Source organism: Mugil cephalus, chromosome 8 (assembly GCF_022458985.1).
Source record: "Mugil cephalus isolate CIBA_MC_2020 chromosome 8, CIBA_Mcephalus_1.1, whole genome shotgun sequence".
In the NCBI taxonomy this organism is placed as follows: Eukaryota; Metazoa; Chordata; class Actinopteri; order Mugiliformes; family Mugilidae; genus Mugil; species Mugil cephalus.
In genome coordinates, this window is record NC_061777.1 from 12075921 (window position 1) to 12096512 (window position 20592).

General features: G+C 41.9%; 1 protein-coding gene across 3 annotated transcripts in view; it reads left to right on the forward strand.

The window, feature by feature from the left end:
- The first annotated feature begins 9833 nt into the window (after positions 1-9833).
- The window catches only part of LOC125011682 (pikachurin), a 29359-nt gene continuing 18600 nt past the window's right edge, over positions 9834-20592 (forward strand). For all 3 annotated transcript variants that reach the window (XM_047590929.1, XM_047590930.1, XM_047590931.1), the window contains exons 1-6: positions 9834-10373; positions 16430-16539; positions 17637-17723; positions 18925-18951; positions 19062-19179; positions 19283-19418. In XM_047590929.1, the coding sequence (XP_047446885.1) occupies positions 10268-10373; positions 16430-16539; positions 17637-17723; positions 18925-18951; positions 19062-19179; positions 19283-19418 (584 nt within the window). In that variant the 5' untranslated portion in view covers positions 9834-10267. The remainder of the gene's footprint in view (positions 10374-16429; positions 16540-17636; positions 17724-18924; positions 18952-19061; positions 19180-19282; positions 19419-20592) is intronic.

Here is a 20592-nt window from a genome sequence, read left to right on the forward strand (position 1 = left end):
AGCCCAGACTGCAGCCTGAACTTGGGGTGCAGAGGTGGTGAGAGAAAGTTATGAAAAGAGGCTCATTCTGTGTACTCAGATGGCCGAGAGGGAATGGGGAGTTTCACAGTTTCCACTAACAACCCTACCGAGCTCCCCATCACAGTTTCCCAGTTTGGTTGACGTTGGACGGGAAACGTGTTTCTAATCAGCCAGTCTAAACACACGGAGTAGATTGTGTTGCCACTTGTAACCGCAGTGTGTCTGAAATCACACTGTTTTCCAGTTAAAGCGCAAATGACATTGGACGTCAAGGGCTTTGATCTGATATCCGTTACAGCTGAACGATTTCAGTGAGTAATTTCCTGAGAAAATATTTCCTGTCCTTCATTTCAGGAAAAGTAAATCTTATTTAAATGCAATTGTGTCAGTTGTTAGAGACAGCCTTCATCCTGATAGATTTCTATTGATTTAATGGCCCTTTTGCTTGGTTTAAGGTAGACTACTGGCTGAAGTGGTGCAAAGCATAATTTTTGATAAAATAAACTGTATAAACATGCAATGCATGCAGGAATATACCGTTCTGTCTGATCATTTTAATTTGAGAACATAGCAATAAATAAATGTTGGCAATGGCAATGTCAGGCATAACATTAGGACCACCTTCCTTATATTTTTAGGTCTCCCTTGTGCCTCCAAAACAGTTGTGACTCATCAGAGAATGGACGCGGGTCTTCTGAGGGCGCCCTGTGGTGTCTGGCTACAGATTGTTTTTGTGCGTGTCTGTGCCAGGCTGCATCCTGCTGGAGATGGTTCCTGGTCTGGTCTAGGTGGGTGGTATGTGCCTATGCAACATCCACACGAATTCCAGGTCCAAACACTGGTCAGCGTAATTAACTTCTCCGGACCGGTGGTTTTAATGTTGTGGCGGATTGGTGCATGTTGAATGACTTCAGCCAGATCAAACATGAGTGGAAGAGGTCTGAGGAGTTCATGCGGCCTCTAGTTAAGAGCAGTTCAAATATATCTTTTACTTCACAACAGTAAAACGAACTAAACTCAGACATCTTTAATGTTTTTAGTCTTTATTCAGGACAGACACAACAAATGGTATGAAGAGTATGTAGGACAATGTAAACCACACACACTTATCTGATTGAAAGTGCAGATGGATGATGATCCAGTTTAGACACATGAAAAATGCTTCAGGGGGCAACAGACAACAGATCTAATTTCTCTTCTATTTAAAGGAACATAAGTGTTTTTGACTTCTTTTTTTTTTTTAACCCCGGAGTTATTGTGCAAACTTTCTCCCTTTCATGTTGTTCTTCGCGTCCCATTTTACAAGCAGCAGACGTGTATTTCATTTTCTTTTTGCTTTTGCGGTGACTGTCGCGGATAAAACGTGCCGCTGCTCTTTCCATTTCCTCCAGTCAAGTTTCAGGAAGGCCTTAAAGTTTACAGCAGTCCGCGAACAAAGCTGATGCGAAACGCATATATCCGAAGGCATTTGTGCAGTGTACGCACTAGGGTAAACACACGGCACAGACACTTCTTGAAGAACCTTGAGGCATGGCCTTTCAGGATGAATCATGTTTGTGTCAGTGTCTGCACATTGTATTGTAATCACTACACTGAACGTGCAAAAGCGATTTGTGCGTCTGAATTTGCTGTAGGCTCGTACAGGGCAACGGTTTTCTTCCACTTGACTTCTTAGAAGTTAGCCCACTAATCACTCAGAAGAGGCTTCCCTTCCCCGCTGCATTGCTTCCTTAACTGTATGGAAATACCTCATCCTACAGCAATTACACCCTCGCCGAGCAACAGATACACCAAACAGATGTCCGTTTCCTTTCTTGTGAGCCACGGGGGCTACTCGGGGGGCTGACCTGTAATTGAATCTGTCAGCCACTTTTGGGTCCAGTTTGACTCACATGTAACAGACTAATTACACGGGGTCATTTCACCCATTATTATCGACCTTATTTTGAGCCTTGTTTAGCATAAGCTGTTTAAACACATGTCTGCATGCACTGATCAGCCACAAGATTAAAACCACTGACAGCAGGAGTAAATATCATTGACCATCTTGTAGCAGTTCAGTATTCAGCTGGGAAACTTTTGGACCTTTCATTCATTCATGTGGATGTTACTTTAGACATGTACCACACACCTAGGCCAGGCCAGACACCCCCACCCCACTGAGATGTACTGGAACAAGCCTGATCCACGGAGACCCCTCCCCTGAACCCATAGGACCCAAAGACCCCCACTAACAAGATTCTGACACAAGGGAGACCCACACAATATTAGGAAGGTGGTCAAAATGTTAGTCTGATCAGTGCCTTTAAACAGTCTATGATATCATAAGCGGTCTCGTGTGAGTGAGCTTTTGTTTTCATGTCGTCCGTGTGAAGAGCAAAACCGGTGGATTTCTCCGTCACACCCTGTCAGAAGGCAAATCCATCTGACTTTGATAGTTTGATCCCAAGCAATGAACCGCAAATAAAACGGCTGCCCCACTGGAAGCCCCTGAAACACTGGCCTTTGCCCCTAAAAAGCTCAGGCGTCCGATTGTTTCTGATTGGATCATGTCTGTTACCGGACACCCTGTATGCTTTGACACTTGCAGTTTAAAGACAGACGCATCTTATGAAACTAATTTCGCTTATTTTAATCACTTGGCTTGCGCAAGGGAGTTCTCAACTTTCCATTTGATACGGCACTGTATAGATAAACAATTAGACTTTTTTTTATGCTGTCACATTCCATTAATAACAAAGGCTGGATCTATCTCCCTTCTCTCATGATAAAAGTAATACAAAACAGAACAGCACATATCAAACATCTACTGCAAGCGTTATGTATGTGCCAGACCCTGACAAATCGTTGGAGATGCTCCACGAAAAGAGGATCTATGCAGCCCGTGTGAAGCAGTGTCATCCAGAAAGAATAATTATTTGTTTTCTTTCTCAGTAATTTATGATAAATGTCTGGTAGCTGAACATCCAGACACATCCAAATCAAAATCATTTACCGAACTTGCTGTCAGATTTGTTTGTTTGCGCTGATAATGTTTTCGCTGCATAAATCCAAACTGCTGTTAACTAACTGTTTTATTTATGCCAGATGGACGTACTATAACTAGGTTAACTTGTGTGTTCCCCCAGTAATCTGAGGTCAGTCGGTCGTGTATTGCTCCCTGAAGTCAAATTAAACCAATGAGAGGTGGCTCAGTTCACATCCCAGTGCCGTAACTGATGCCAATTTCTGAACTTCTCGCCCCAGCCCCAGCCAATGACACATCGATGACTCCTTGCCCTAATTTTACCCTCACAGTTGTCGGACCTTGATGTTAGACTTCACATTAAAGCTTGTTCCGCCAAATAAATTATGAGCTGAGCTTGAATTAATTTGTGTGCAAGAACAAGAAGATCCCTCGCATAATGAGTTTATAGATTTTAGGTGGTCAGTGGATCTCTGAATCGCGCCCCCTTTGCCGCGCCACAGCAGCAGTGTTTGGAGAGTAATCCACACCACATGTATTCTGGTGGAGCCTCAGGGTGAGAGTGATCAGGCTACAGGAGCTGTGAGCGTGGATGTTGTCTGCTGAGCTGAACCTCAGGGAGTTGGCTCAGAAATGTTAAAGTGAGGTCAGCAACACTTAAGATGTCTGAGCACTAATAAACCGTTTGCTATTTATTTGCCTCTAGTTTTGTAATTGTGGGTTAATGTGACATTATCGCTCTGCGGGTGACTGCGCGAAAACTAAATGTTTAATTACATGGCGGTAATAAAAACTGGAAAAACATCACATTTGGTCATTTCTAACGCAGATCAGGAACCATGCTGACAGCAGTGAATCCAGATGTGCTGTCCTCTCGCGCATGTGCATGTAGGACGTATATGCTGCCACTAGTGGACACTGTTTACCACTGATGGCGTCGATGTGTTCACCAAACATCCACATCCTACATCAACTTGCAGCACACTGGTTGCATTAATAACCTACATTTTCTGCAAAGAAGGCATTTATATCCAATTTTCAAATCAGCAAAGGCATTAACTGATATGTAGCCGATAATTATATTTGAAGGTTGGTTGTTAACATCACATGAGATGTGTGATGTGCAAAATAAAATAATAATAATAATAAATCCGCTCATCCTGCTGCTTTTAGTGATCCCTGTGGTGGGCTGAGAAAGAAACAATTAGTTCCTCTAACATCAAACGAAGCATGCCACGCACTTTTGGCTGCATTCCTTTGTTCCTCTCATGAACCTCAACAATTTTCTAAACCAGCAGCTTGGTTAATTTGCTTGTTTCCATTTAAAGTAGCAAACCATTTATTGAGCTTGGTTGCCAGAAGATAAGATAAGATAAGATAAGATAAGATAAGACAAGCAGGCTGGATGTCATGGCTTTTGTATAAGGCATGTGCATGACTTTGTCTATTCGTCCAGGAGATGGAAGTATTGAGTCCTCTCTCGTGCGGTCCAGCGTCCATCGGCTCAGCTGCTGCTCATCACCATGTATATTGTTGTAAAACTTCCTTCGCTGCAGCCTACACAGCTAATCTGGGAGGCCATGCTATCACAGTTTTTTAGGCTTTGAGTTTTTCATTTTTCCATACTAGACTGCATTTTGTATAGTCTTACAAAGACTCAAGAGTGGCCAAAAAAAAAGATCTGACATTCGTTAGACTTCATTGTCCCCATGGGGAAATTCTTTTTCACAGCACCGTCTCCATTCCACCACAGTTCACCAACAGAACAAGACACACGATAAAACACATGAGAGACACACATTTGAAAACATCCAGAGACCATACTCTGACCCATCTAGCGAGGCCTTTTGTTAAGGGCAGCAGGTATCTGGGTGTTTCCAAAGCGAGCCCGTCTAAACCTCAGTGCTCTGTATCTTCACCCTGAGGGGAGTGGAGTGAAGTGGGTGTTTAGTGGATGTGTGATGTCCTGTTGCAATGCATGTAATGGCACTGTTACAAGAGGAAAAGACCTAAAACAGAATTGACTTAGTTTAGTGTGTTAGCTCATATACTCAAGATTCAAGATTCAAGATCTCTTTATTTATCCCGTCTCAAGATAACTGAGAACATAAATGTGACCGGACTTTGACATACGAGTCAAGGAAAAAATAGGATAAATAGGATTAGAATAGGATAAAACTAAAAAAAAAATAAAAATCTTAAAAATAGTGTAAGAATGAGGTCCAATCTACAATCACAGACATGACATATATAGACATTTTAAAGTGTCTCAGTCCGGATCCAAAGTGTCTCAGTGTTTGTTAAATACAGTGTCCATAAAGTGTCTTGTATGTAGATGCAGATGTGCAGATCCTCAGATATAGACTTTTTTTCTATTAGTACTTTTGAATTGTATCGTGATGTACTGACGCATGTTTCTTTTATTTTGGTTACCCCGTTTTCATCAGTGGGCTGGGCTAAAGAATAGTGGATCGGGTTATGCATCCCACAGATACTTGATCAGTTTGGGATCTAATGAATTTGGAGGCCAGGTCAACACCTTGTGATGTTTTTCATGTTTTTTGGAGTTGTTCCTAAACTGTTTTTGTGTCTGTATCAGACTGCATCCTGCTGGGGGTGGCTGCTGCCATCAAGGAGTGTCATTGCTATGGAGTGGGGGGTATCTGGTCTGGTCCAGGTGGTTGGTACATGTCTAAGTAACGGGTATCCACACGAATGCCAGGACTAAAAAGTTTCCAGAAGAACATTGTCAGTGGTTTTAATGTTGTGGCTGATCGGTGCATGTGACGTAAAGACTAATAGACATTTGTAGAAATGACTATAACTTTACAAGCCTGAGGCGGGAAGAACCATAAAATGTGTGATAATAATTAGCAGCATTCATCACTGGTGAACCAATCCAAGACCTGATTGTGATTATAATGATAATCCCAACTATCCCTTGATCTAGATTTTTTTTGGAGAGCTACTTTTCCCATGGCCGTTATGAGATGGCTTTCTGACCCCAAAGAGGAATGCCATTAATGGAAAGAAAATGAAAGACAACATTTTTTGCTGAAAGCTGTCAACACTTCAATCAGCTTCAATCCTCAGAGGGGGAAGTGTCAGTAAGAGAAGCATTAGCTGTGTGGTTTCTCAGATCAGATATATAGGCATGACTTTTTACTCTGCTTTCTCTCTCTGTTTCCAAGGTCTTCTTTAAAGTGTTGTTGATGTATCCTTTTTTTGGGTCAGGTACTGACTGACAACCAGATAGATACTGGAGTTTTAAAGCTACATCCATAAATGATATATCAATAATATTTTAATCAACGTAGCTGGTTGTGTAAAACACAAGTAAAAAAACATATCACATTATGCTGAGAACACACAAACACATTTTTTGAGGAGGACGAATGGAGTCACACAAACTAACTCACAATTGTGACGAAGCAGCAGTTTTGATTTCAAAAGACGTGTGCACTCTCACCCATTACAATTGGCATAAAAGTGCAACAGCTTTGAGGACTGAGTCTTCTTTGGCTTGACTGCTGTGTGAACCCTGACACTCCTTGTCTTGAAGTACGACTCGGTGAAGAGTAAAATTCACCACTGACAAGAGATGGGCACTCCTCGTCCAAATAACAGAGCTGCTCTGCAGCAGACTGTTTAAGTGCCTTTTGCACAAAGTCCTGCATCTTCGAGAAGAAGACTCCATTTTGTGGTGACTGATGGGAGACTTGGGCTCGATGAGCCCAATGGCTGATCATCGAGAGCAACGCGTTCAAGAGCTCTTCTTGTTTTTGCTCCACGAGTTGTCTCTGGACATTTTCTCTCACCTCTCTAGTGTCGGCTGCAAAGTGTGTTGCTGCTGTCTCCAGCTGAGTGCGTGAGCAAAGTGTTTGAAGTCCGAGTCAGAATCAGCTTTATTGGCCAAGTATGTGTGCACATACAAGGAATGTGATGCATTCTGTTGGTACTGTGCTCTCTGGTACTTGTTGCTTTATTTTTACTTTTTAGTGTTGTTTTCTGTATTACCTCTGCTATTAAACTAAGCAGGGAAGAACTCTTGCACATAGGACTATCCAGTCCTAAAGTCTGCATTGTGTTGTATGTTTTTGTCAATCAGATTTGTTTCATTCTTTCTCTTATCCGTTTAGCAGTGCAAAGCCTAAACAGCTTACACTTCATCTTTGTCATCATCACTTATCTTGAAATATCTCCAAACCACTGACATTGATTCTCTGCTTATTCAATACGACTCAATGCGAAGGTCTAACTATCATTGTCTGAATTGATTCTCTGATGTTGAACTCCTCAAGTTGGAAGAAACATCTGATGAGTTTGAGATAATTTTTACTTTTATTTTAAAGTCGATATGGTCTTAATTTACTATTTTCCGTTGCATTTGTGCCTTCCTAACCACATTGAAGAGTTTGATGTCTCTTTGCTTTGTCGGTTGAAGAGGGTGCCCTCAAACTTTCAGCCTCCCGGTTCCTGGGGAGAAGATCTCAGTCAGTATGAAATAATGAACCCCCCCAGTAGATTACTAGGTATAAACCACATAATGAAGTCAATACAAAAGCAGCGTGGACACCATCAAGGTTTTGTTCAAGTTAACACCATGGGGAAGAAAAGGTCAGTAGTGAAGTTCGCCTAGGGTGCTGAACAGGCTGGAGCCGCCTCCGACCAAGAAAGAAACCCCAGAGCAAACAATCAGGGAACAGTAGCAGGGGAAAAAACACGCTTTTAACAGAAAGAAACCTTCAGCAGAGCTCAGCTCATGTGAGGACAGCCTTCTGCTTGAGGCTTGTTGGGTAGAGAGAAGAGGGAGGTGTGACGGAAGAAAGGGGACATTCATACGTGCACCTGGACAAAGTCACAACCCCGCTGAAAACAACAAGCACTGTATGGACACACTGGAGATTGATAGTGAATAAAAACAATGGACAAAGCAAAGATTCAAAGTATTTACCGTAGAGAAGCTTAGTGCTCTTACATGACTGTTATAAGAATGAACGGGATTACAGGAGCAGAAAACTGATGTCAGTGACATCAGCAGATTGGGAAAAAAAAAAATCCTGCATAAAGTATGAATGAAAAGCTGTTAGCGGTGAACACTGCAGGTTGGTGGGGCAAAGGCCACAGTTCAGTTGATAAACACGCAGCTCCGCAGATCAGATCAATCCTGCTGATGTTTCGGTTAATTCCAATAGATTGAAAGCAAAATGACTCATGTAGCTGCAGCATGTTCTTGAAACTGCAGTGGCAAAACACACTACTGTTCTCCACATGTTTAAGTGTCCCGGGTCAATGCTCTGAATCCTAGAAGGCCGGCAACAGTCAATCCAAAAGTTGATTTTGCGTGTGTTGTGGTTGTTGGTGCAGGACAGGCTGATCTGGGTATTTCAGAAGCTTTTCATGCACAATCATCCCCAGGGTTCACAGAAAATGTTATGAAAAAGAGAAATCTAAATCCAGGAAGTGGTAGTGGGTGGAAGGGTCTTGTCGAAGGCAGAGGGAAGAGGAGAACGAACGAAGTGGTTTGAGCTCAAGGAAAGGCAACGGTAACTCAAATAAACACCACTGACGTATACTGACGAAGAGCATCTTTAAATGCACAACCTTGAAGAAGATGGGTTACAGTGGCTGAAGATCACACCAAGGGCCACTCCAGTCAGCTGAGGGCAGAAATCAGAAGCTATGATTTGAAAGGGATCGCCAGTATTGGAATAAAATCTGGATTTCTGATGTAACATTTGAACGATATTGAAAGCATACCTTGTATTGACAGTTCAGGGTGGTGGTGGTGGCAGTGTATGAGGTATGAGGGATATTTTCTCGGCACACTGGTTAGTGACAGTGTAGCATTGTTTAAACGCCACAGCCTACCTGATTACCTGATGTGTTGTTGCTGATCTATGCCACAGCCCTGTACTTGTGAGGTGACTAATGAACTGAGTGCTGCCATCTGGGAAACATATATATATATATATATATATATATATATATAAAATATACATAATTCAACCTTTGTAATACAAACTATCTGTGTTTTAGGTGTGTTTTTTAGGTCTCTGCAGTGATGTATTGTGTGCCCTCAGTTTTGCGGAAAGTGTATGTCAGGGCAAAAACGTTAGGTGAAAATTAAATAAAAGGATTTTTGAAATCATTCTGCACAAACCGACGACCTGAGCAACCGCTAACTTTGGGAAATGAAATATGCATGGCTCAGAAATTTAAGTTGAAGCAAATGACCAGAGCAAAAATGAAAAGGGCTTAACATATCTGAGTCATCCCCAGGTTTGGGATTTTTCTGCCGGAGCACCTCTAACATAATATGATAATGTAATAAAATGCACACCAAAATTGAGCCCGGTTAATAATGCAGCCTTCCACTGGAAACATTAGGGGGTGAATTACTGACGGCTGGGGGCGACTTTTCTTCAAGAAATGTCCTCTTGTTAAAATACATTGTTCACTCTCTTTTCTCTTTGATTAGTCTCCATAAGAAAAATGTCTCCAGTGCCATGAAGTGATTGGGCTGAGCACTCATTGCAAACATTGCTCTTCTTCTCTTCCTGTCATGAAGAGTTCGCAAACACTCACAGACTGTCTCCCTTGCTCAGGTTTAACTTGAGCTCAGAAAAAGCACACACTATCAGCTGCTCACATCAGATGCTTTGAGCAACATTAATGAATGGATTCATTGTTTTTCATCATAGTTTTCGGCACAGACGCGGTATTAATATGGAGCGCCTGTTGCTTTATTGGCTCCCTTGCCTCTGCGTCAAGACATGCTCTCCATCTGTGTCCAGTGTGCGGATTAGACGCTTATTATCCTCTTAGCTCTAAATGGCCCCGCGTTCCTGCACTTCGCTGTCCGTCTCATCTGCTTTAAGACGCGGACCGGAGCGCGCAACGAAAGCGATCTTCACGCGTAAAAAGCACCGTTCAGCTGCGTTCGTGATTGCGCATTACGCGTGAATCGTCGGGACGAACCATTCTCCGTCGTCTGCGAGGGCGCCTGTCACGGGGCACCGTGGATGTCTTGTCTGTCTGTCCGTCGGTGTGTCCGTCCCACTGATCTTTTGCAGATTGTAATCTTCTCAGTGTCAACTCGTAGCTGCCCTTTCCTCCCGGGCAGATCCCGTGTGTCTTCGGATGGCGTTGCTTCCAAAATTTTAATTTTTCATGAAAACTTTTATCAGCGAACGGACAAGTTGCACACACAGTTACACGCGCCTTTAAGCTTGTTAAAATGAACATTTGACTGTCTTAAACCTTCAACCAAGAGAAGACATGGGACCTACATGTAAAGAAAGACGTCTTTTATACCTGCTTTTCTTTTTAATTTGCGCAGCCGGCATTTGCTTGTGTGCAAGAAGATCAAATGTCCGGAGATCTGGTAAGTTAACCTCCAGGTATGACAAGGTGAAGTAGTGATGATCTCAATATAATTTAAGTTTGATGTGTTGTCTACATTGAAACATTGTGGATGAAGGCAGCATTTGTGTGTGTGTGTGTGTGTGCGTCCATTTGTTTTATTACAGCAGTAAGGTAACGTTAAGCCTGCTTTTAAAAACGTATCACATCACATTTGAGTTATTACATGAAAGGCAGCATTAATTTATTGCTCTGTAACTGCTCAAAGTCTGCAGGACAACAAGCAGCACTAGTGAAGCCACAGTTATTCCATAATATCCCATGTTATTTATTTATATATGATCTTTAATGCTTTGTGCTTCAGTATAGTTAATGTGAAATAAGAAATAATAACATGAACTGCTTTAAAGTGAGTCCAAGCTATAATGTCAGTGGATTCGTGCCCCTGCTTTTAACTCACAGTGCACAAATTGCGAGTAACTGGCCACTTGTCTACTAAATGTTTCTATTTTGACATTAGATGATACACAATAACTCAGAGTTGATTGCTGGTTGAGACTCGTTTTAAAGAATGAGATGGAGTAGGTTGTCGATATGAGAAGTAAAGACACTAACAGCAACACGCTACCACGGGGATATTAAAGGTAGTTGGTTTGCCGAAAGTAAAGGGTTGTGTGTGTTATAAAAATGCAGGTGCGAGGAGGGAAATTAAATACATCTGCTTGATATGAGCAGGATAAAAATGAAAAAAAAAAAAAATGGTGAACTTAAAAAAGGTGAATGCAAAATCATATGAAAAGAAACTGAGAAACATTTTGTCTCCCTATCAAAATCACATGAATGAGGAGCTTGTGGAAAGTCGTGAACCGAAGGCGGCGGCGCCGCCTGTCAGAAACAGTTGTGACTTACAGTGGCCAGGTATGTGTGGCTCTGTCATTCAGTAGATCCTAATAACAGCTAAATGAAACAGCTTTTCAGGGTGAAGACGTGAAATGTCTTGTGTCAGTCGCTCGATCTTAATCAGCTGAGCCACTCGCTAAAGACCAGACTTAAGACACAGAAGACCCTGGAAGAAGTAAGAGCTGACGGTGGCTTCATCCGTCTGTATCTGCTCTTCCCTCCCGTTATAGTGTTGAAAACCCTCTCAAATTAAAGCTGAGACATGACACTTTAATATAGTATCCATTGTTACCTTTATAAATTAAAGGCGCTCAAGCACAGAACCTGAAGTAACACTTTCTAAACAGGTGTGGTCTGGTCTGTACAGTTGTACAGTGTATTGTATGTAAGTGTATTGTATAAATAGTGTGTGTAGACTGTTGTTAAAGAACTAAAGAAAGTGAAGGATGGAAGAAAAGATTCAACTACAGACCAACAGCTCCACCATCACCAGACTTGCCTTTGGGCAAAAATCCCTGGATGTTGAGTTCATCATCCTCTCTGTTTTTCTTTGCCCTCCCGTTCCTTCCTTTCCCGCCTCGTTCTCGCTTTCCATCACTTTCCCTTTCTCTCACTGTCACCCTCCCTGACTGCCGTGTTTCTGCTTCCCTCGCTCTTTTGGACCCACAGGCGGTTGCGGGGCTGACTTTTACATCTGTCTGTCATTGCGGGTAAACTCGCCACAGTTTAGACGGACGCACAGAGGGCGGCCGTGGTTCTGCCTTCATGACTGCCAGTGACATTTGTACTTGTGTTTTGGTTCTGGGGTCTTTCGGGCCTTACTCTGAGAATGTCAGTGGGGCTCAATGTCCAGACGTATCACATCAGCCTCAAAAACAAAGAAACAGAGAAAAAAGAAGGAAAAAAAGCTGGTGGCATTAGGGAAGGGTTAAAATTGAATATTGGCCTCCCCGAGGTGATCTTTTCTTTCCAGAATTTTGACAGCTTTATCCCCGTTTAGAAAATGCCATGTTATTATTAACACAACATTTCAGACGCTTTGTATTACAAGTACTGTAATGCATTTGTGAAATTATTAATTTGTTGCTATTTTACATTTTATCCCACCAGATTAATTGTTCATTACTTAAAACATTATGCAGAAGAGCATAACAACAGCATGCATCTTCGTGATGGATGAACTACTGTGTATGTCATCATATGTGGTGTATACGCTGTATATGTTTGGAACTATGCAGTCCCTACGACTGACAGACATTTTCTGATTTAGAAAAGCCCCAAGTAAGGAAGGAGCCAAGCCATGCAGGATCTTATAAGTAAGACAGGCATCCTTGAATTTAACAAAATTATCCCCGCTCAGTAGGGTCTGGTTTGTAACGCTGTAATAATGATGATGAGCGTTTGTCTTCCTGTCGAGTACTTTCACATCCTGATGCTAGACTGCCTGTACAGATTTTAAAGTTGCACAGGAGGCTTGTTTATGCTGGATAACTATTGATAAAGTGAGAGCAAGCATGAGGCTTTTTGGCGAGTGTTAGAAGCTTTGAAATCTCACAGTGTCTGAAATCCTGTTTTTACAGTAGGTATACAACGTGACAAAGTGAATCATATCAATGTACTTTATGGAAAATTAAGAAACGTATTCCTGCGCTGAAATTACTAAAACACTGTATGTGCAAAGTGTGTCATTACACAATTTGTACACTGTTTAGTACAAACACACTTTTTTAAATCCAACATTCCTTATTCTGTACTATACACGGTATAAAGATGGATGACAAACCGCACCGCTAAGGTGAGGCCAAAGCAAGTAGAGCTCCCCCTGGTGACTGGCTGCAGTATAGGTCATAAGCTCCAACTCCTCCATGTTAGTGGATGGGACTTGGGCCAAACTAAAACACTGAAATATATGTCAAATAATTTTTTCTAGGATAGTTTCAGTCATTTTAGGCAGTTAATATAATGTTGATGCACAACCAAGTGACATTTTTTTTTTTTTTTTGGATAAGTTACATTTTAGTTACTTATTTGACTCTATAGAAATAGGATGTGACATAATGGTGACCACCAGTTGCCACAGCAACTGCTCTGTAGAGAGGTCCCGTGGGATCGTGAATACAGTATGTAATCCAGGATTTCCTTGTAACTGGTGGAGGTAGAGCAGAGTGCAGTGTCAATTAAACAGAAACCACAAAGTGAGTCTGGTGGAAGTTTGGCCATTGGTCATTGATATCTCTGCGTGGCTCCACTCTCGGACCATAGTGCGCAGACTCTGGCTCCAAAATCACAAGATGGCTTTGCCCGTTTCCCACGGGAAAATAGCATCAGTTTGGCCAATGCAAGGAAGTGGGGACACGACGTCCGTATTTATACAGTTTATGTTCTATACAGTATTATAGTGGAGTGCAGTATTATATACGGTATAAGTCTTATTATACTGTAAATATCGGCTCTTGTGTTATTGTATTTTTAAAATTGCTCAATTTATCCATGGCAGATTGCTTTAATCTCACAGATAAGTGATAATTTTAGCCAATCACACATGTGAGTATGATTAGATGAGACACCAGGGACATCTTGCCTCACTTGTCTTACTCATGTACGAAGATGACTACGGTCCTCGTGTTGCGAAAGCGGAAGCCGCAGCACAAAGAACAGCGGATGAAATAATTGGCCACTTTCCAAGCTCAGGGTCGTTAGTTTTGTTAGATTCACTCTCCGGGATGGAAATGACTGATGCACTGAGCAAGGCAGCTTGTGGATACACCCAGACACGTCAAGTTATTCGGATCACGTAATATGATGGGCGTCCTACCAAATGGATTGGAAGACTGTAACATCAAGCTTGCAAATGGTATTTATTTCAAAAAAGCGTCCAATAATGTGCAAAGGGACAGGCTTCAGGCGAGTGTTTCTCAAGGGTTTGCTCAAGTGCAGCCTTACTGAAAAGGCTATTTGAGGACACGGCAGCAGTAACGGGACTAACACAGAAGTTGGTCTTACTGGTTGAAACTAATTCACCAGTTTCAGAGGTTTATATCAAGAACTCCAGGATTTAAACTTCCTATTGTTAGAGATAATAGGCCGACCGCACCTTGTACGCTAAGAACTATTTTAAGCCTCTGTATGTTGACAGACACAAAGATGATGATTTAAGAAGATCCCTCTTTGTCTGCCCTAATTCTGTGAGTTCGGCTCACCCATGCCTTCGTTGGGCCACACCCCTGGGGAGATATGGATGATCAGGGAATTCAGCTGACATATTGCATTACCCACTCAGATGGAAGAGTCGGGAAAAGGTTACAGGAAAGCGGGACGGATGAGGACAGAGGCTGTCGTCTTAAGAAGGGAGAAGAGGGTAGTGACAAAAAAATAAAGAAAAAGCAGAAAAGAGCAGCGCTGTAACTACAAGATATTTCCATTTAGTGAGGTCTGCTGTGCTATATTTACTTCAGTTTGATCCCAGGGTCAGTCTATATACCAGCAAGGTTTTCCCTAATCTGATCTAGACTGAGAAAGATCAATTGTGGCTAATATTTGACTTTTGAACTAAATCCAAATCAGAATCACATTCACAAGCTTTGAAAGATAAAACCATGTGCACACACTAACCATATATATATGTGTATATATATATATATATTTTTTTTTTTAATCATTCAACTGTGGTGCCAATTTTTGAAGCTTTTTGGGAGCAATCATCCACTATGTGTAAATGTTATGACATCAAATGCATGACTGTGAGGCTCTGAGGGTCCTTGTCGGCTCATATTTCCCCACTGAAGCCTGGTGATGCATATACAGCAGGTCATCAGAATCAGCGACGGCTCCGCGGCTCTATAGCCATTTCTCTTTTTTTGCTCCTATAAGAACCCGTTGAAGGACTCTCAAGCTACAGCTGGACGCCGGAAGTGCAGTTACAATCTCTCGAAGTGGCACATAAGCACCCAGAGCCATGAACATAATGACATCTGAAGTCACTCGCTATTATTAAGCCAGAATGTCAAGTTACAGGTTATGTCACCTGAGATGGTCCCTTTTCGCTCTGTGAAATACAGTGTAGGTTATGTTCAGGCTAATGCCGGCTGTCTTGAAAACTAATGGAACTAAGGCACATTAAGACTGCCTTCCTAATATTGTGTAGTTCTCCTTTGTGCCTCTAAAACAGGCCTTTGAGTCCCACAGATACTTGATCAGTGGTATTTGGAGGCTGGGTCAACACCTTGTGATGTTTTTTTGAGTTGTTCCCAAACAGTTTTTGTGTGTCTGTTTTATCCTGCTGCTGCCAGCAGATAATCTTTTGACTCTTCTGTCTGGTGCTGGGCACGTCGTGCAGAACGATACTTGGTTGTGTCACGTATGCGTCATGGCAACATGTACGCCAAGATCAGACCCCTCCTCCGCCCGACAGTCAGCTGGTAGATAGGAGCTGGTAGATATCCCTCGAGAATGGGAGATTGTGGAGTATTGTAGCTTCACTGAAGGCACCAAAGGTCTAAGGTAGTTTAACCCTTCGACTTCCACACTAAGAAATACGTTTAATCACAATTAAATGTCATTCATTTTTAATCTATGTTAATAACGTGCACTCCAAACTGAGTATTTTGACATATCACCGTTGGAATGTTCACGCAATTGCACAGACTCATACAGTATAAACACTGAAGCTGTATGATGTATATTTCCGAGCTATGGTGATCTGTTCTAAAGTGCTATATCTCAAAAAGTATAAAAGCTTAGATACTCGTATATATAATGTGTTGACACATGGGCAAATGTGTGTGTCTTACAAGCAGAATGACGAGCAATGGTAAACGCGTACAAAAACGCGTACAAAATGAAAAATTAAGCCTTTTATTGTCTACTACTACTACTACTACTACTGTGCAGTTACAATGTCAGTCAAAGGGTCAAGTTTGCTGTTGGAAATATAACAAAAAGTAGCCGTCTTTGTCAAGATTTCTCAAACGGATACCAACGATTTCTGCACTGCAACACTGCACCTCTGATTGCTATATTCAGTAGTAGTGATTTCATATTATCATTGTAATTTGTTGTGTCCATCTAAAGCCAATAAATAAAACCCTCAGTCTGTAAAATCTGTCTAACCACTACCTTTCTACTTTTTTTCTCCTTGTATATCGTCTTCTCCCCCCTCATTGTCTTTGTGTGAACCAGATCGTCTGAGTCCTCCCTTAGACATCCAGCTGGAGACAATCAACTGCACCGCCTTCAGTGTGCGGTGGAAGATGCCCCGGAGACATGTTAGCACCATCACTGGATACAAGGTAGTCACACGCAGCTTTTACATAATAATAATAATACACTGCATTACAGTATTTAGTAAATGTAAATATTGAATATTAAAAAGCTCTCAACCGTTGTCACTGCCACAGTCACTGACCCTTAAACGAAAAGTTTATTGGAGATGATTTCAGAACAACACCGAAATGTAACAAGACAGTCTTAATTGTAGGCAGATATTATAGTTGTGTGTTGTTCTTATCATGGTATCACCTGGACCCAGAAAACTTTATAAAAAAATGTTTCAGCTGTGCATAAAGCGGACTGAAACGTGACCTTTTCAGAAACACTTTTTTCCAAAATGCACAGAAACTTTTTCAAAGTGACAAAAAAAAATTCTCAAGTAAACCACAAATCAAATTTCCCCTCTTTCATCTGAATGGACACCTATTTCCTTCTGCGCGTCGTTGACAGGAGCGGCCCCCACTTTCTTCTTCTTTCTGCCTCTAAAGTGCCTGTCCGGCAAAGATGGCCTTGAGGGCTAGATTAATATTTTGAAATTCCTGGTGTTTGGGCGGAACCTCTCCGCTGCCAAATATGTGCTTTTCCAGGGGCAATATAGCTCTGAAGGATGTGGTCATAAATCTTAATTTGGTGTCTTCGCTCCGTTCTAATCGAGCCGCAGTTTAGAGAGTAAAGTAGGATTTGCTTTCTTGATAGAGGCATAATGAACAGGCGCTTATAATGATATGCAATGGTAGGCATGTTGTAGCATAAAGTGGTCTGACTGCAGGATTGAATTTATTATTCTGACGTAACGTTAAGTAAGTTCCTTCCTTCCTTCCTTCCTTCCTTCCAGTGTTTTTTTTTTGTGCCAACCATTAACAAATTGTGGATCACTATGACTGCGTGTGCTCTGCTTTTGACCATATGTCTGCGCTAAGAGGATTAGCCAACTACCTAGCTTCCCCACAACTCAGACAAACACAAGGCATGTGCCGAACGTCAATCAGCTGAACTTCACAAATAGCCTCGTTTTTCCTGTGAGCCTTGTTTACGCTTTTATTGCTGCGTCTTAACTGTGGAAAAGTATGAGCTCTGTGTTTCTCCTACAACGTTAAATGCGTGCATGTTTGTTTAGGTCTTCTACACAGAGATGAGGAACGGCCGACCAGTGGGCGCGGCGTCCTTGATGGAGGTCCCCCTCAGTTTGGACATGCTGACCACTGTGAGAATAAACCTTTAACTGTAGTAAGAGTTGATTTATAGATAGTGAAGTAAACTGGTTGAAGGTTTTCTGCATATCATTAGCCTATTAGCATAATTGCCTTATAAGCCATTTTTGACTTACTGTTTGAAAATCAATTAAAATACCAATGTGCTTGCAAGAAATATTTTGTTCAAATACGACTTGACAGTATGGCAAACTGTATATATTTAGCACCTCTCTACTCTGTTGGTGCTTGATAGTCACAGTGTCCCATTTACACACATACACAACAAGTAAACTGGGGTTTAGTGTCTTTCTCTAACTCCCTTCAGCATACATCAACATATTTACTGTTAACTATTGACTTTGAAGCAGTATTAGGTTATGTCAGGTGCTTTATCACAATACTGTACAGCATGAGAGTAATGACACAGGGATCAGCTGTAATTCTGCCCGAATCTGCACGCGCACAAATCCCTCATCCGCCCTCCACCCAAACAATTGATTTCCTCAGGTTTAGAGACCTCCTCCGTACCCCAGGTTATCGCTCTTTCTCAGTGGGATAGGCTGCGTATGAGCGTGATCACGTGAAATTGGCTAGTTAGTTATTTAATCAAGACTCAATCTGCGCTTGTTTATTCCATTATTCCAACTAAAAACATGAATGTCTGATAATTCATGTGCTATGAACACGTGCATATTCATCATTTAATTAGCCAATATTGTCCTCATTGATGACAAGGAGGGCTTTTGTGTCACTCACACGCAACCCATCTGTTATTCCTCAGAATGGTGATTTTTTTTGCCTGGAAAATGCAAACCTGTAAATAATAATAAAAAAAAATAGAAGTAGAAGTAGAAAGGAAGCCTCCAAATGGCTATCTTTAGGCATATTTTGCAACACAATAATAAACACACTTAAACCTTGCAGTGAAAAAATGCATGAAAAAATGTCGCAGTGGAATGTGGGCCTTGCAATTTATTTGGTACGATTACCAAGGAAGAACCAAATGTGTGCTAACTCACAGCTAAAAATAGTCTTGAGCAAATTCTTACACCTGCTTTGGAAGCGCTTTAGGAATTTATTAAGATAGAAACCAGGGGTAAAAGTATTGCATACATGTTGCAGGTTAGAAGGGTGTGGAGCTGTTAATGAAGCCGCTCTCACCGTGATGTGCCATCTAAATGTATATAAACATCTCTTCTTATTTTCTCAAAGGGGCAATTTGATGGACAAGCAGGGTTTGTAAGTAAAATCTTTTTTTTTTTTTAAAATGGGTTAAACTATGATGCATATCTGCCTTGGTTGTAATTTACTCTTGCTTCTTTTCCGTTATCTGTTTTTATTTCCACCAGGATGTGGACGTTGGTAACCTAAAGGTGAACACTAAGTACAGAGTCAGTGTCGGAGCATACGGCTGGGCAGGGGAAGGCAGGCCGAGCATGCCCAGAGACATCAGCACCGCTTCACATGGTAAGAATATGTGAGTAGGAGGAGTCCATTTTCCGGCCATTAGTTCTGCAGTGGTTTTTTATTAATATCTCCCCCTGAATTCATTGTCTGTCCCCTCCCGTAGACATGTGCATGCCCCCTTCGCCCCCCACTCAGCCCATTGTCACGGCTGTGTCCGACACGGAGCTGGCGTTGTCGTGGCAGCAGGGCGAGAGCGAGGGAAGCGCGCCCGTCCTTCACTTCCTGGTGGCTTACATCAGGTCAGTCATTAATGAAGTTTTGCTTTGATTAAACTTCCAGCTAAAGTCCTCGTGTGCACCATCGAGACACACATTCAGCGGGGCATGCACTTTCACACCCACACATGGACATCAATAAAAGGCTTGTATGGGCACTTATCAGGTGGAGAGCAGCTTGGAGAGGCCGTGTCAGGACTTAAAGCCCGCGGCTGTGTGAGAAAAATGAAAAGGTCTGACTGGATTTATCATTTATCTATTTCTCTGTTCAGTTTCTTAATTGACAAGCTGTCGGTGGCGAGGACAAGCCAGAAAGCTTTTCCTCCAAACACGCAGCCATATAGCTCACAGCCACACAGGGCTTAATGGGTTTATTATTAGAAATGTTTCTTGAAACTAGGCTGAATTTCTGGTGAAGATTTCAAGGTTCCCAGAGAAACCAAATATTAACAATTTACAAGAAAATATGGCAAAAACGCTTCACAGTTGTTGTTGCTGTCTCAACAACCTGGCAGCAGGTTCAGTTATTGTACAATAGTGTGAAAAAGTTTTGGCCCCCTTCCTGGTTTCTTATTTATTTTTTGCATGTTTTTCACACCTAAATGTTTCAGATCATCAACCAAATTTAAATATTGGTCAAATATAACACACGTAGTCACAAAATGCAGTTTTTAAATGAAGGTTATTATTATTAAGGGAAAACAAAATCCAAACCTACATGGGAAAAGTGACTGCCCCCTAAACCTAATAATAATGTGGAGGAATTTTGACCCACTCATCTTTGTAGAGTTGTTGTAATTCAGCCCCTCCAAAGTGGCCATTCAGAGGTGGTCAGACTTGCTAGTGTGTTTTGGATCATTGTCCTGCTTCAGAACCCAAGTTCATTTCAGCTGGAGGTCACGAACAGATGGCCGGACGTTCTCCTTCAGGATTTTTTGGTAGACAGCAGAATTCATGGTTCCATTTATCACAGCACGTCTTCCATTTTTCTTCTTGGAGCTCTGTCGTGCAGGCCGTTTGTGCCCAGTATCTTTCTTTTGGTGGCGTCATGAACACTGACTTAAGCTGAGGCAAGTGAGGCCCGCAGTTCTTCGGATGTTGTTGAGGGGTCTTTTGTGGCCTCTTGGATGAGTCGCCATTTGGGGATAATGGCTCTCACTGAGTTTCACTGGAGTTCCTAAGTTTTAGAAATGGCTTT